At 46.9% G+C, this 15605-nt stretch overlaps 1 protein-coding gene across 3 annotated transcripts in view; it reads right to left on the bottom strand.

Moving 5' to 3' along the window:
- Positions 1-14744, bottom strand: part of TANC2 (tetratricopeptide repeat, ankyrin repeat and coiled-coil containing 2) — a 2520149-nt gene extending 2505405 nt beyond the window's left edge. For all 3 annotated transcript variants that reach the window (XM_085640812.1, XM_085640825.1, XM_085640816.1), the window contains exons 1-2: positions 14619-14744; positions 5240-5425 (exon numbers count right to left, since the gene is read on the bottom strand). In XM_085640812.1, coding sequence (XP_085496938.1) covers positions 5240-5348 — 109 coding nt within the window. In that variant the 5' untranslated portion in view covers positions 5349-5425; positions 14619-14744. The remainder of the gene's footprint in view (positions 1-5239; positions 5426-14618) is intronic.
- Positions 14745-15605: the final 861 nt, after the last annotated feature.

Genomic DNA, 15605 nt, shown 5'->3' with positions numbered 1-15605 from the left:
CCGGCAAGAGATCAGCTTGCCCCTCGAGAAGCCACAGATCACTGCTGAGCACTAGGGGCTTAGCTGTTAGGAGAGTGTAGAGAGCTCGGAAACGAATGGGGAGCTACTCAGCTTCTGTTTATACAGCACAGAGGAGAGTGGGTGAGCCATGGGCAGGCCTCGAAGATTAATTACAGTTGCGAGCCCTGCGTACTACAGACCCCCAGCCTCTCTACGCAGGCAGACACAAGAGCTGCCAACACCTTGCAGGGACAGCTTCTCCAGATCAGGCATCCTGGGGGCGGGGGTAAGAGTTCGCCCCCTGCTTTCTGTGCTCCCTCAGAGAACTCAAAATGGGAAAATAGACTCGTACATCATTAGGTTTGTGCTTGCTTCGGCAGTGGCACAGGGCAAAGAAGGTTATCTTAAAATATAGAGTTCCACGCTGCATTACCATGACAAGTCACTACAGAATGTGATGAATGGTAGTTGACTCGTATGCAGCGCTGATATCTGAAGAAACCTCCACGTTGCCCGTCGAGCGTGTGAGGAGCAGGAAGCACAATTAAGGAAAGGTTGCAGTTCCTTATGCTGTTACTAGGGGTCCCTGTAGTTTTTTAAAGGGATCTCCATCAGCCACATACGGTACTGCACCCTTAATGCAGCGTACTAAAGGATATTGTTTTGGAACTGTTGGCTGCTGACTGCAGTCTGAAAGGTGTAATGCTTGTGGTAACTTTAAAAATCTTTTCATGGAGGTTGAAGGTGGCTCGATAAAAATCTTTTTAAACAACAAGGGTAACCCAAATAAAGTCAGCCAGGGACCTTGGGAATCAATTATTTAACACAACAGTGGTCCCTAGTGGAGAATAGAGACGAACAAGAAACAATAAATATAGACCCAATCAGTGCTGTATTAGTTAAACTTATCCAGCCGGACAGAGGTTCAATGTTTAATTTGGAAAAAATTATTAAGGATTCAGCACAGAAGGATACTGAAAGTGGGACACAAGCCCGTGTCCTACTACAAAGACATTAGGACATACAATTGGGGAAACATTTAAGGGAGGCTCAGGCAATGCTCACGGTTTGTTTTCAAAACTAATCATCAATTAAACAAACAAATTGCAAGGAATGACTCTACATAAACAAATAGTGACATCAAAGTGTATGTATGAGAAGTTTTGGGTGTCAAATTGTATGTCCTAATGTCTTTGTAGTAGGACACAGGCTTGTGTCCCACTTTCAGTATCCTTGTGTGCTGAATCCTTAATAATGTTTTCCAAATTAAACATTGAACCTATGTCCGGCTGGATAAGTTTAACTAATACAGCACTGATTGGGTCTGTACTTATTGCTTCTGGTTCATCTCTATTCTCCACTAGGGACCACTGTTGTGTTAAATAATCGATAAAAATCTTAACCTAACGGTAGTAAACTTAGTATATGCTACACAGTTTGTGAGATAAAACGTGTGCACAAGCCGTAAACGATGCAAGACACAGAGCATTAGGACCGCCAATTGCCTTGCTGGTTCCTATCAGAGGAAGGAAGTGACGAGCTCCCCAAGTTGTTTCCTACTAGAAGCAGCTGTCCTCGCTCCGTCATGAGATACCCAAGGCAGGGTTTCACGCCCATTATATTTCTCGAATATTTTTGGCGTCATTTTTAATTTGCATACCCATAGTGCACCTGTGCTGCAATTTCTATAATGCAGGGTTTTGTTTCCAAGTCCAAATGTTTTTTTAAGAAGGCATAACTAGTCACTACAAAATGTATCTAATGGTAGTCTTCTAAGCGGGCGAGGGAGGAGCAAAGAAAAGAAATAATGAAAACAAGCACTGACTGAGCGGCCCCATGACAAGTTAGTCCACTTCGTGGGAAGTTTAAGAACGGACAGCGAATGCAAGGTAAAGCGCGGAATAGGGCACTTGAAATAACAAGTGCGCGCTTGTCCTTAATTATAAATAGAAACACTCGTGCTTGTGCTGGCCTCCGCCTTGCCATGTGTTTTCAATTAGCACGCGCGCCACTGCTCGCTCCCGCAAGGTGGATGCCAGCACAAGCATGAGTGTGGGGAAAAGGAGCAGACCGATTTCTAAAGGTCATCTCCTAGAGCAAAGCATGCGCGCTGCCTAGGCGAGACCTAAAAAGTGAGATGACCCACTGTCTCATGGTACATATTGTGGTGAGTCAACTAAAAGCCCCTGTATAGGTGTATTTTATGTATATGTTCCTTTTTTGAAAAACATAATTCTGTCTGTAAACCAGACCTTAGAAACAAGGCAGACTTCGTAGGTGGTGTAGGGTTAACATTCAGAGTATGCAAAAGTAGCAACAGTAGGTTGACAAAAATAGTTTGCAAATGCAGAGGTGTATGAAAGAAGACACGTTCGAAGGGACAAACCAAACAAAATATACAAAACAGGCACACGATTACTCCAACCACTTTCGATAAATTATCAAAATTTAGGATGAATGGTGGAACTGTAAGAATGAGACATACAAGAAGAAACTAGCACAGGCAAATGCCTACCAGTCTGGCTTATAACTTAAAGTCCTTTTTCAGTCACTGGTGAGGTTAGACACTCAGTTCATCAATCATCCTTGCACTCATGTAATCAGTCATGCCCCACTGAATCATTTTGTATTCATATACTCATCCATCCACAAAAACACAAACTCAAAAAGCATATACAGGACAACTTTAAAAAAATGAATGTAAAAAATGCAAAATGTCACTAAATAAATGTGGCGGTATGTTTTAAAATAAGAAATATGGGGGGGAAAAACTACAGCAGTTGGATGCCATCCTGGAATGGAACTGTGCATTATGTGTTGCTGTTTTAAAGTTCCAAAATGAAGACACATTAAGAAGCAATGTGTTAACCATTTTGGAGTGGTAAAACAATGATACACTATACACAATACCATTCCAAGACGAGTGTCCAGTAAACACTGAACTTGGTGGCCATCTTGCAATGGTTTTGTGAACAATGTATCAATGTAGTACATATCCAGAAGGCTGACGTGTTGCTTCTAAACTTGGCAGCCATCTCAGAATGTTAAAAGAATGCTATGAACAATTATACTGAAAGACAGTTACCACCTTTAGAAACAGTTGTCATCAGAGATGCAGCTGACTGAGAATAAATGAGTGGCAAGTGAATGACCTGGTAGCACTATAAAGAAAAATGAGACAGATTTTTTTTTAAGGGGACCAAGGAAATGACAAATCGGATAATGAATAGCAGGGCCAACCAGCCCTGGCTCAGAAAGAACACTCAGTTTCAGGGGGATGTGCATAAGAGAAGGTGAAATGCCATTGCTCACAGGCTGAAGCTGACTATAATTAATGCTTTTCACAATACATAAGTGAGGCCTATTATTTTTGTAGTAACTTGTCATACATAACAAACCGATCAGGCCCACAGCACCTGACACATTTTTCTAAGGAACCAATCAAGCCTATATATTGTAGATCTATACCATGTCACCATAACCAACCCAGTCTTACTTTATTGAGCATAAGCTTCCCAACAAGGATGCCATCAGGCAGAGTCATAAAATTACAAATATGTGAAAAATTACAGTTGGAAAAACAATATACAACAGCTACTAAAAATGTTAAACAAGATTTATCACATGGCAATTTTTCTTTGACAGTCAGGAGGAAACTAACACAAAAATCATTGGCCACTGTGAGATTCTATGTAACAAAATGCCCACAGGTCTAACTTATAACAGAAAGTGCCTCTTTAATCACTGCTCAGGATAGACACTCAACGTGTCAATCATCCTCCCATTACTGCATCCCATCATCCACCCAATTAATCTTTCTTATATTCATATACTCATCCATCCAAAAAAACACACACAAACTCAAAAAGCAAAAGCAAGACAAAAGAATGAAAGGAGAAAAAAGGCAAAACGTCACTTACATAAATGTCATGGGAATGTTTTGAAAAAAAAGTAAAGATATGTAGAAGGATAACCTACCAAAATGGTCCAGCCCTTCAATAAAGAAACCATGATGAGAAAGTCCAGAATCCACATGTATATGTTCTTAAAGACTAGAGGAATAATGGATGTCTTTGACGAACAACATAGAAACAAATACTGCTCAAGAGGCACGAATTTTGTTAATCTAAGAGTACTAGAAGAAACGGTAGTAAACTAGGTACAGCTAAATATAAGGGGCATTAAGGCAGGCTAGTGATGACAAGGTTGCGCCTTTTCACATCACTCAGTGCGGTGACCTAGAAGGGCAACAAGAACTGGGAATGCCAAAAGGTCTGGCTTTAAAGGAAAGCTGTATAGTAATGCAAAGCATTCCATATAGATATGTATTTGTGTGGAAGTAAACAACTGTAGAATAATACTGTGTAGATTAAGAGGTCCCGTGACAATTGCACTGTCAAGACAGACCTAAAAATCAATGTAGCTTAATGACGGGACCTCCTTTAATCTCTACTGCCAGAGAAAAGCACCATAAATTATCTAGTTATCTATGACACTTTAATAGCATCACAATGTCATGTGTGTGCCCTTGAAAATTAAAGCTCAGACAGCTGGATAAATATATAAAGTGAGCACAGCTGTGTGGAAGACAAGCAATTTTTATGTAAGCACCCAACTTCTGCCGAATCAAAACAGGTACTCCTGGCTCCCAACACTTGCGGAGCCAAAGCCCCTCTCTCTTGGTGGTGCTCACACAATTGGCGAAAGCTAAACTATCAAGTCAGACATTACAAACCAGCTCAAATCGGGTCTATTACCTTAATGGGTTGGCTACTGCCCTTTGTGCCAGGAGCATCTCATAAGTAACACAAAATACAGGCAAGTAGACACAATTAAATCCCTCCCATCATTTGTGTTGGCCACAAGAGTAGTCAAAAGAACAAACTGGTACAGTGTGGAAAAAAGGAAAAACTACTGAGAAAAGCATATGACGTTCTGTTTATAATAGACACAAATGTAGGAAATCTCACTATATATCACAATGTTTATCAAATGCAAATTTCTAGGTTTCAAGGTCTTTAAAAACAGATAAAGTGTAGGAGTAAAAAACTCCACTGTAAAATGCAGGCATTGTTTGATTCTTGATTTCACTGACAGATTATCAGGATGTTTACATTATTTACACTGTAGATTCCAGAAGATCAAAGGTATTCACATACGTTTCACTGAAAAACTTTCCACGCTTGTCAAAAAAACTTCAAAGGTACTGGAAATTCACAGCAAGAATCAGGTATCATACCGGTTAATTTCTTGACAGGTTGAAGACGGGCACTGATGGACTGATGAGTGAGTAAGGGTGATGAGGGGAGAGAGCGGGATACACCTTCCATTATCCTAAAGTGCTGCATTCCTTCGGACACCGGGAGAGGGGGAATGGGGTAGTCAGGCTCAAATGCGCAGTCGTTCTCTGCTGACGCACAGCCACCTAGAAAGCACAAAACAGAAATTGAAACTCACACTTCAGAAATCTTTCCATACTACAGTTTCTATTCTTGAAATCCAAGCTAGCAATGGCTACTGAATTGTGCGTGTAGGAAGTCTAACCTCAGTGGCGGTGCGTCCATTGGGGGCGTTGGGGCGTTGCCCCCCCACCCCTGCCCGCGCCCGCACCGTTGAGTTCAGCTGCAGCGGCTCCGAGGGAGAACTGACAATCATGACTGTCAGTCAGCATGACGTGGGACCGCCCACCCCCTTCAGAGTCTGAAGGGGGTGGGCAGTCTGGCGTCATGTTGACTGACAGTCATGATTGTCAGGGGCAGGCAGCAGCACAAGCACTGCACAAGTGCGAATGAGTGGGGATGGTAGGCAATTTTTGCACCGTGCCCAGTCATGCGCACTGGTGCCTGCTCAGGCTGGCGCATGCCCATTAGGAGAGCGAACCTCGGTCTCCTAATGGGCAGGCGGGCAAAGCGTAACACTGCCCTGGCCTGCTCTAAGCCAATCCTGGTGCTGCTACAGCGCCAGGATTGGCTGAGAGGGGTTTGCTAGTACTTCCCAGCAGTGATGCGGCTGTTCCACTGTTGGCGCCAGAACGGACCCGAGGCCGGCGGCGCGGACCTGGTCAGGTAGGAATCGGATTGATTTTATTTTAAAACTCCCTCCCCCGGCCCCCTCCCCCGCGCGACACCCCCTCTTCTCCCCTCGCGAGCCGAGACTGGTGGACTTGTGTACACCACAGTGTCAAATCTGGTAGGGTTTGCTTTTTTACCGAATTTAGGACCTCAGCTTGTTGCTCGTTTCATTCTTGGAGTCATAGACGCGGATAATCGCCCGAACTACCAGATGCCACTTTTTGTTTAGAATTTCATGCATTAGTAAAATGACTAGTTACAAATGGTGTGCCCTCGCTCCAGCAGCCAACTTGATCTATTTTTACACATACTTTGGTAATCTTTACAGTTAGTTTTTGGAACACACTGGGAACACACTGGGATGTATGTGGCACTGTTTGTATTTTTATATTACCTAGGATAATCCGATGTTTTTAATTTACGCTCTACACATAGAGAACGTTCTACAAAAACGTGGAAAGTTAGAGATAAGTTTTATTTTATTTTATTACCGGGCCGCTCCCCCCCATGAACCCATGCTACTCTCCCTCCCCCACCACCCGTCATGCCGGCTGCGACTCCACACTCATGCTATGTACTGAATGCATGGGATAAACAGTGCCCTCATCAAAGACTATTCAAAAACCACTGCTGTGAACCCATATCTAGAATATGTATTCTATCAGCCTGTACTTTTATAGGTGACGTTTTGGCTTCGAAAATAATTACACTGCGATTATTATTTCCTGTATTCATGATTGTCAGATCTAAAAAATTGGTCATCTTAGAACTAGCCTCCTGTTCCTGTCTCCGTGTCTTGCAGTGGTGTCCTGTGATCACCTTCGGTATATTTATTTAGTTTCTTGCCAATTTGTTGAGAGCCGGCGCGGCGGTAGTTTAACTGCGTTTGGGTGCAGGCGTGTGCAAGGCAGGGTCAGGACACAGAGTTCTGGCTGTTGGTATGGCAGGCACTGCATTCAGACAAGGCCATCGAGGCGCTGTACTCCCTCTCCCCTCTCCCCCCCCCCCGTAAGCAGTATTTACACTCTTAAATTCGGCTCCTTGTTATCTCACTCCATTGCGTTTCAATGGAAGCTTAGTATTTTCATTCTAAAATATGTTGTTATGATTCTGTTTTAATGTGACTTATAATAAATAAGATTATAATTTAACGAAATATCATATAATAATAAATATGTGGTGGCATGGGGGTCAGGGTTCACCCCTTGCCCTATAACCCGGGCACAAGTTGCGGATTGGTTTGGGCATCTTTTACAGAGCCAGGTTACTCCAGTATTAAGTTGTACTTTGTGCTGTTTGTAGGGGAGTCCTTTTGGAGAGTGGCTGCTCAGGCTGCATGGAGGAGACCAGTGTAGTGTTTAGGGGTGGATTATAATTAGGGCTTCCGGTTGTATGCTATTGATTTATGTTTTCGTCTGTATTTATCCGTATTCAATGTTTGCCATCTTATCTGTATTTATTCATATTTATTTTGTGTTTGGAAAACACACGAAGTCATAAAATTGTGTTTTTAACATTTATTTAACATGCATTCATACTTTGATGCCTGCCTTGTTTGAGCAAAGAATGGGTGTGTTACTTGGAGGATTAGTGCTTGGGTGTGTTCCAAGAACATTAATGCATAGGGTGTGGCTGGACCATTAGTGCACAGGTGTATGCCTGGAGCGCTAGTGCACAGGTGTGTGCGTGGAGCATTATTGCACAGGTGTGTTCTAGGAGCATTGGTGCACGGGTGCATTAGTGCATGGGTGTGTGCCTAGGGCATTAGTACACTCCGAAGGGTATGAATGTTCCTAATTTTGTCTGAAAATGTAATGAAGAAACAGGATGGGGAACTCATTTTCTGGGGATGACTCTTTGTTAAGTGGGGAAACTGAGATTATAATGTTATGCAATTTAGTTTCAGCAGGACTTCACCTAAGAACATACCCTCTGCAGTGGGCTCTGTGTGTGTTTGCAGCTCTAGTCTCTGTGCTTCTCAAATTTGCTTGAAAATGCACCCTTTACCCACTTTTTTTTCAAAATTTTCTCGGGGGGAACCCCCTCTAAGGTGGTCGAGCTCGCTCGCTGCGCTCGCTCGCCACGGTGCACTCCGACAGAAAAGTTTACGCCTCACCACTTTCAAATGTCACCATCCGCCACTGCTCTCCACACGCTTGAGGAAAATAAACAAGCCAGAAGAAAAATCACAATTAGTATAGAACCACGAGTCCTTTGTTATAAAATGTATGGGACAGAGGGACCCTGTGTGTTACATGCTCCAGGCTCTATGGTCAACTGGGCTGCCTCAGAGTCGGTTGGGGTGTACAGTTTACCCCAGCGGGCCGTCTCTCCCAATGAATACCCTGCATGATCCCTCGGTCTGCTTATAATTCCTTCACCGCACTCTGACGTCGAACGGCCACCAGCTCCGCAGGAACAGGTCATACTGTGGCAAATGCAACACAAGAGCCATGCTGGTTTAGAACGGAGCTGGGAACATCGCTATGCAACAGGCAGGAGGAAGGTGTCCCCAGACTGCACAGCACGACAGTACGCGCTCTGAAAATTCAAACGTGCGCGTTGTGGTGGCTCGCTGGGCGGCAGTGTGGCAACCGCTATGGCCTATTCGTGAGAGCGCTGCGCGCAAGGAACACACGCGACAATAACTGGAGCGGTGGAGGAAGCGACGCCCCCGAGCGAGCTCTTCCGTTTATTCCTTCTGCTGGCCACGTCTGGCCTGCGGATGTCGTGCGCTACACCTAGACAGGGGCGCTAACCATTACATCCCTTCCCAACTCGGTCTTTGAAATACAACAGTTCAATAAGTCTTAGTGATGTGCCCTCAGTTTCGGAATACCTTTACACGGTGCTTCAGCGTTGGTCTTGGCATAATCAGCAGGCGAAGTCTCGCAGACGCTGATTCGGGCGAGGATTGGGCCGCAGATTATATCTCTGAGGGCAGCCTTGTCGGCGTGAGCTGTCGGGTGACCCTCCGCTGGGAGGCAGGTAGGTGGGTGGCGAGATGTTGACTTCCAGTTCCCTTGCGCCACCGTCGCTCCCTGATCCACTGGTGTCACCTGGGCCTGTGATAGTTGGGTCAGTTGATTTGTCCTCAACGGATTCTGTCAGACGCTCATCTGGGACCTTCTTGAACAATGAGATGCTCCGGGACACTTCATTTCCCTTTTGGGCGGTTACCATGGTTCCGTTGCTGGCAACGAGCTTCCAGGTACCTGGTTCATAGTTTGTTCTAAACTTCCCTCCCGGTCGGCGGTCTTTGAGAAGAACGGTTGCTCCTGTTCGGAGTGTTCGTGGCAATGCATGGCGTTGGGTGCTTGCTCGCCTGTTTTGATGAGCTCTCCGGTTCTGTGTTTCTTCAGCTTCTGGAGGCGGGGACACCCACCCTGGACAGGTGGGAAGAAAGTCTCTCCTTGGACCATGTAGCATTAGCGACCAACGGCTCCTCTGCGTGGTGCAGTGGGAGGTGCTTCTGTATTCTCTTAGGAATTCATGGAGTCGCTTCTCTGGATCTGCCTGTTCTACCAAGGCTATGGGGAACATCTTGTTTAAAGTGCGCATAAACCTTTCGACATCGCCGTTTGCTTGTGGCCATTGAGGTGTGACTCGGCGATGATGTATCCCTCGTTGCTTTAGGAAGGTAGCGAACTCTGTCCCTTGAAACGGCAGCCCGTTGTCACTGCGGATCTCGTGGGGAAATCCAAATATGGCGAATACTCTTTCCAGGACAGGGCCAACATGGCTGAACGCAGTTGAGGTTATCGGTTGTACCAGGGGGTACTTGGAGAATGCATCCACTAGTACTATAGTGGGTTTCCCTCCAGGGAAGCTTCTGAAGTCTATACTCACTTTAGACCATGGGGGGGTGCATGCCTATTCGGTGATTAGAGGTGTCGGCCTTTCCAGGCGCTTGTCAGTTGGCACAGTGGGCAGCGGCGGACAAAATCTTCGACCATGCTCTCTAGTTCCAGAAACCATACTTTTTCCCTCATTCGTGCTTTCATCTTTGTTGCTCCTTGATGGCCCCCGTGAGTTAGTTGAGTTGCCCTGTGCTTCAGGGCTTGAGGTATCAGTAACCTCGACCCTCGTAGTAGGATTCCGTCTTTCTTGGCGCTGAGGTCATTCATTATCCGCCACATTTTTGTGAGATTTTCCCTGTCTTCCGGGGCCCAAGAGTTGGCTTGTCGTAGGAATCCGTCCACAACCCATCTTGGACGGCTCGGAGAGTTCGCACATACACAGCGTCTGTTGTGGCTGCTTCTTTGATGTCGTTAAGAATCATGGTCTGTGGACAGGCAGCTGCCGATACCATGTGGATGTACTGTTCGGTCCCTTCGATGTCCTCTTGTATGTCTTGCGGTACGGGGTGCGGTGACAGGAAATCAGCGGGGTTTTTGGCCCCTGGGCGGTATACTAGCTCCATCTCATATGACTGTAGCTGGACTGCCCATCACTCAATTCTGGGTGGGAGGTGAGGTGCGGTCCCTTTGAAGAGAGGAACGAAGGGCTGATGGTCGGAGAGCATGGTGAAAGGCTGTCCTGTTAAATATAGATGAAAATGGCTATAGGCCCACTTTAGGGCTAGCGCCTCCCACTCGATCTGAGCATATCTCGTCTCAGTTGAAGTGAGTGACTTGCTGGCGAATGCTAGGGCCGCCCATCGGCCAGGTTCCTGTTCTTGGGCTAGTACTGCCCCTAGTCCTACTGGGCTAGCATCAACGAGTACTTCAGTCTTTTTGGCCGGATCAAAGTATGCCAGCGTGGCTTCTTCCAGGAGTGCGTCTTTTATTCCTTGGAACGCCTCTTCCTCTTTCTGACCCCATTGCCACTTGGTGTCTGTCCGGGTGAGGGCCCTGAGCGGTTCTGCTCGGGTTGCTAGTCCAGGGATGAATCTCCCACAGTATGTGGCCATACCTAGGAAACTTCTCACTTCGGTGGGTGTTGTCGGAGCAGGGGCGTTCTTGATTGTGTGGGACTTCCTCGGATCTACTTGGATGCCTTCCTGGTTGAACACGTACCCAAAGAATTCCAGCGATGGTTGGAAGAACTTGCATTTATCTTTGCGAAGCGTTGCCCCGTGCTCGCTTAGGCATTTCAAGGTGTTTCGGAGGTGCTTGTGGTGATCGGCTGCGGTTGCAGAGTGACTAAAGATATCATCGCTGACGTTTAATACCCCTGGCAACCCCGATAGCATTTCTCGTATTGTGTCTTGGAACACTTCTGCTGCCGAGGATATTCCAAAGTTGAGCCGTTTGCACCTCCTTAATCCTAGATGGGTGCTGAACATAGTGATGTAACAGCTTTCTTCTGACAATGGTAACTGGTAGTATCCTGCATTCAGATCGATTTTTGAGAACCACTTTGATCCGTTGACATCTGCGAGGATGTCGTCCATCGTTGGTGTGATGCGACGCTCTCGTTGGATGGCTTTATTAGGTGGTCTCATATCGATGCAGAGGCGTATTGCTCCTGGCTGCTTCGGTTTTTCCGCGATGACCATCGAGGAAACCCACGGCGTCGGCCCTGAGACTTTTTCGACGACGCCTTGCTCTTCTAGGGTCTCTAGTTCCTTCTCCACAAGTGGCCTTAGATGAAATGGTATTCTTCTGTGACGTAAGGCAACTAGGGAGACCGTCTTGTCGATGTGTAACTTGATGGGGTCACACCTGATGCACCCTAGCCCCTGGAACAGTTCGGGAAATTGGCCGAGTAGTTCTCCTACTTGATGAGTTTGGACTCGCCTGGCAAACGATACAAGACCCAAGTCTTCTGCCGTGTGGCTGCTCAGTATGGTGTCTGCCTCTCTGTCGATCACATGGATCGTGGCTGTGACTTCCAGGTCGTCCGCTTTGATGGGGACTGATATCTTTCCTTTAAGCGGAGTGGTGTGTCAGCTCCATACGCATATATCTTGGTTTTTGATGAGGTCACCGGTGGGCATGGCCGCAGACGTCGATATTGTTGAAGGCCTATTACATTTACCGTCACTCCGGTGTCGATGACTGCCTTTATTTCTGTGGCAGCGACGTGGATCATGCAAGTAAGCTGTGGCCTCCGGCGTCGCTTGAGCTCACGTGCGGAGGATATCAGGTATACTTCTTCATCCTCATCCTCTGACGATTCCTCGATTAGTCCTTGGTATCTCAGGCTGCTCCTTGGGGCCTCTGTAAGTGGTGTCTCCTCTGCTACCGACATTTGTCGTACCGCTCGTGATGGGGGTCTTTGGTACCTGTGATCTCGGCCTCTGTTCCTTCTTCGGCACACAGAGGCAAAATTATTGGGTATTCCACAGTTGGTGCAGGTCTTCCCTTGCGCGGGTCAGTCTTTTGCCGCGAGCGGCTCGTGTCCGCAATACCCACATCTCGGTTTGGACGTTTCAGGCTTTTGCTTGCGAAAGAGCTCCCCCTTGGACTTGGCTCTGAGGGCATATGCCCGCTCTGTCTTGATAGTGTCGGTCTTCCCTTGGGGCTTGATAAGGGCTTGGTCCATCTCATTCGCTCTGGCTGCGGACAGGTCATGGGACCTCCCTAGTATGAGGATATCTTCGAGCGCGATTTTCGGCTGGCATCGAATGAGGCCTCTCAGGGTCTTGTCTCGACACCCCTGGATGAGCTGTGCCCTGATTTCTTTCGGTTGATCATCTTCGGTGCACGTACTGGCGAGTTTGCGCAATCGGGCATAGAACGTGTCCATCGACTCTCCATCTCTCTGGCGGGCTTGACGTAGCTTGAAATGTTTAAAGTCTGGGTTGAGTTGGGGGTCGAAATGGGCGTCCAATGCGGTCACTGCTGCGTTGTAATCTGTGGCATGCAGGAGCTGATTGTGCAGCAGGACGTGAGGCTGGGAAGCACTTGGCAGCGTTATCGTGCACTCCGAGGCATGGGAGGAGTGAAACAGCAGAGTGCACTCACCCGGTAATAGGGATGCGCACGTGTGTGCAGTAGACCGCAGCTCGCGGAGTCGCGGTTCCCGCCGAGAGTCTACGCGCCCGGCAGCAGCGGGCGGATCAGCTGCGTGAATGAGCGAGGGTCACGGCCCTCCTCGTCGCCAATGTGATGGTGCGCTGGGCGGCAGTGTGGCAGCCGCTATGGCCTATTCATGAGAGTGCTGCGTGCAAGGAACACATGCGACAATCACTGGAGTGGTGGAGGAAGTGACGCCCCCGAGCGAGCGCTTCCGTTTATTCCTTCCGCAGGCACGCCTGGCCTGCGGATGACGTGCACTACACCACTAGACAGGAGCACTAACCATTACACGCGTGACTTGTTCGGCTCACTCTAAACAAACAGTATTTTGGGAGGACGGAACTGTTACTGCATGAGGCCTTTTAACGTCCATGAACAGAATCGAATGCACACGCGCGCGCATATCATACCTTTGTGCCTGGTGTACTCAAAGGCTAGAAGCACAGGCGACGCCACTCCACCACCCGCTGCTTTCACATGCGGGCTAGGTGTCCGCACAGACATTCCATCTTCAATACATGCAGTGAGCCTCCCTAGGACACTGGTTTTGTTCAGTTTAAGGAGCGGTATGCCTTCCAATTGTAATGGCGGGAGTAACACCGACTCTTCCCAATAAAGGACCCCCCCCCCCTCCCTCTTTTAGTAATAAACCCACCAAATGGTTATTACCTAGTGCCAACGAAAAGATGCCGGTGGACTTGGAAATAGCCCCATGTCATAAATGACGACGAACTGTGCATCACTATCAACCCGTATGGTCATCTGCTTAATGTTTTTTCCCCCTACTTTCAAACACTACCGTTCTGTGTTTTCTGAAACTGAAGCTTATTACCCATAGCCTCAATTAAAATGATGCTTCATAAGGCCTCCATGCTGCCTATTCACCTCAGGACCACCTCCCGCAGCGGGAGGAATGGATAAACCTATTTGAGAATTATTTGGATACAGCAGAAGGAGAAAAATGTTCACCAAATAGGAAGAGTGTGTTATTGCTAGGCACGTTAGGGAAAAAGGCTTACAATGTTTTGAAATATCTTCTTGCTACTATGAATGCACCAAGGATAGTCGTAGCAGACTTGTACAGAGACCAAATTAAGACTTTCGACCACATTTGCAAAGACAGTTCATGTAGCAATGCCATGTCTAAAAATCGATACGCAGCTGCAGAAACCAGATAACACGGTGGATGAGTTTGTGGCAAGTCTAACAGAGCTACGTGCCAATGTGACGCAGTGACATATAAATTAATCAAAGGCAAGTTGACAACACAGCATCACAGCAAGAAGGTGCAAGAAAGAATATTGTAGTATCTAGCACTGTAGCTCTCAGTGGCATGTGTTGTAAGTCACTGAGTGCTTAACCAGAATGTTGATGTTGAATGGAACGCCTATGTGAAGTTCACATGGTGAGGCTAGCAGTTCCTAGAGAGAACTACGAGGGAGCCTAGTGGTGGTTAGACGGGTGTGCCTGGAGTACTTATCATCCACTAGAATAAACCTCTTTAACCACAACTACAGTCTCGCCTGCTACTCCATTTCATTGCGAACAAGAAAGGGATTCAAACCCACGCTTAAATTCTCACCGTTACTTGTAGCGTGCTCACTTTCCCTCGAGCCTGTTACAATACGGCTTCATTTCCAGCTCGAACCTCCTCACGAGCTCTCTGCTTACTTGCGCATCCTCACAAGACAAACGTCAGTGACGTGTGACCGAGTAAAACAAGCTGAACGCCTCACAAAATCAACCTGTTAATTGATTTCGTCACTCACGGCAGACATCTTTTCATATCTCAGGAAAACAAGTCTATCGGCTCTGGAAAATAACCAGACGGTTGGTGTCATTACGCACGTCGGCCATTTTAGATGGTCAGGAAGATCGCACACGTATGACATTTTGTCAGTTACACCCTCGGTGACTGGCACACCTTGTTTCCTGGCTACAGTTACTCCTTTATAGCGCTGTGTGTGCTACCCATCATTACAGCTCATGATACATTGTATTGCCTCTATTGATCTTTCCTTTGCCTGGTCTGTGACGGGCACACCAGTTATCGGCATAAGACCCATTTGCTGGTGCATTTACTCACATGAAGTCCCTTTGATTCTCTGCTCTACACTTTTTATAGTGTCACGGTGCTGGACGTTGTTTTTTTGCAGTTCTCTGTTGTTTTGCTCGGTGACGGGCACATCTACATTTATGGGCACACCTATATTTACGTCATCCAGTTTTTGAGTCTTTCTGCTTCGTCCTCGGTGACGAGTACACCATTATTTTACAAGCTAGAGCTCGGTGACTGGCACACCCTTCTCTTCAAAGTTCGGCAGACATTTTCTAGTACAGTGCTGGTAGCGACTTTTCTGAGCTCGATGAGGGACACACCATAGTGACTTTTCTGAGCTCGGTGACGGGCACACCGTACACCCCTTAAACTCATTTGATCTGTTGGTTGTGCTTGGAGTCAAATTAACCCCTGTTGCTTGCAACTTTCTTCACAACTCTTGGAATAATTCCATATTGTTCTACTGTGCAGAATGTTCCTGCTCCAACTTTCTTCCTCATGAACACTGGT

Source organism: Triturus cristatus, chromosome 1_1, assembly GCF_964204655.1.
Source record: "Triturus cristatus chromosome 1_1, aTriCri1.1, whole genome shotgun sequence".
Taxonomy (NCBI): domain Eukaryota; kingdom Metazoa; phylum Chordata; class Amphibia; order Caudata; family Salamandridae; genus Triturus; species Triturus cristatus.
This window is presented reverse-complemented; position numbering and strand designations above follow the sequence as displayed.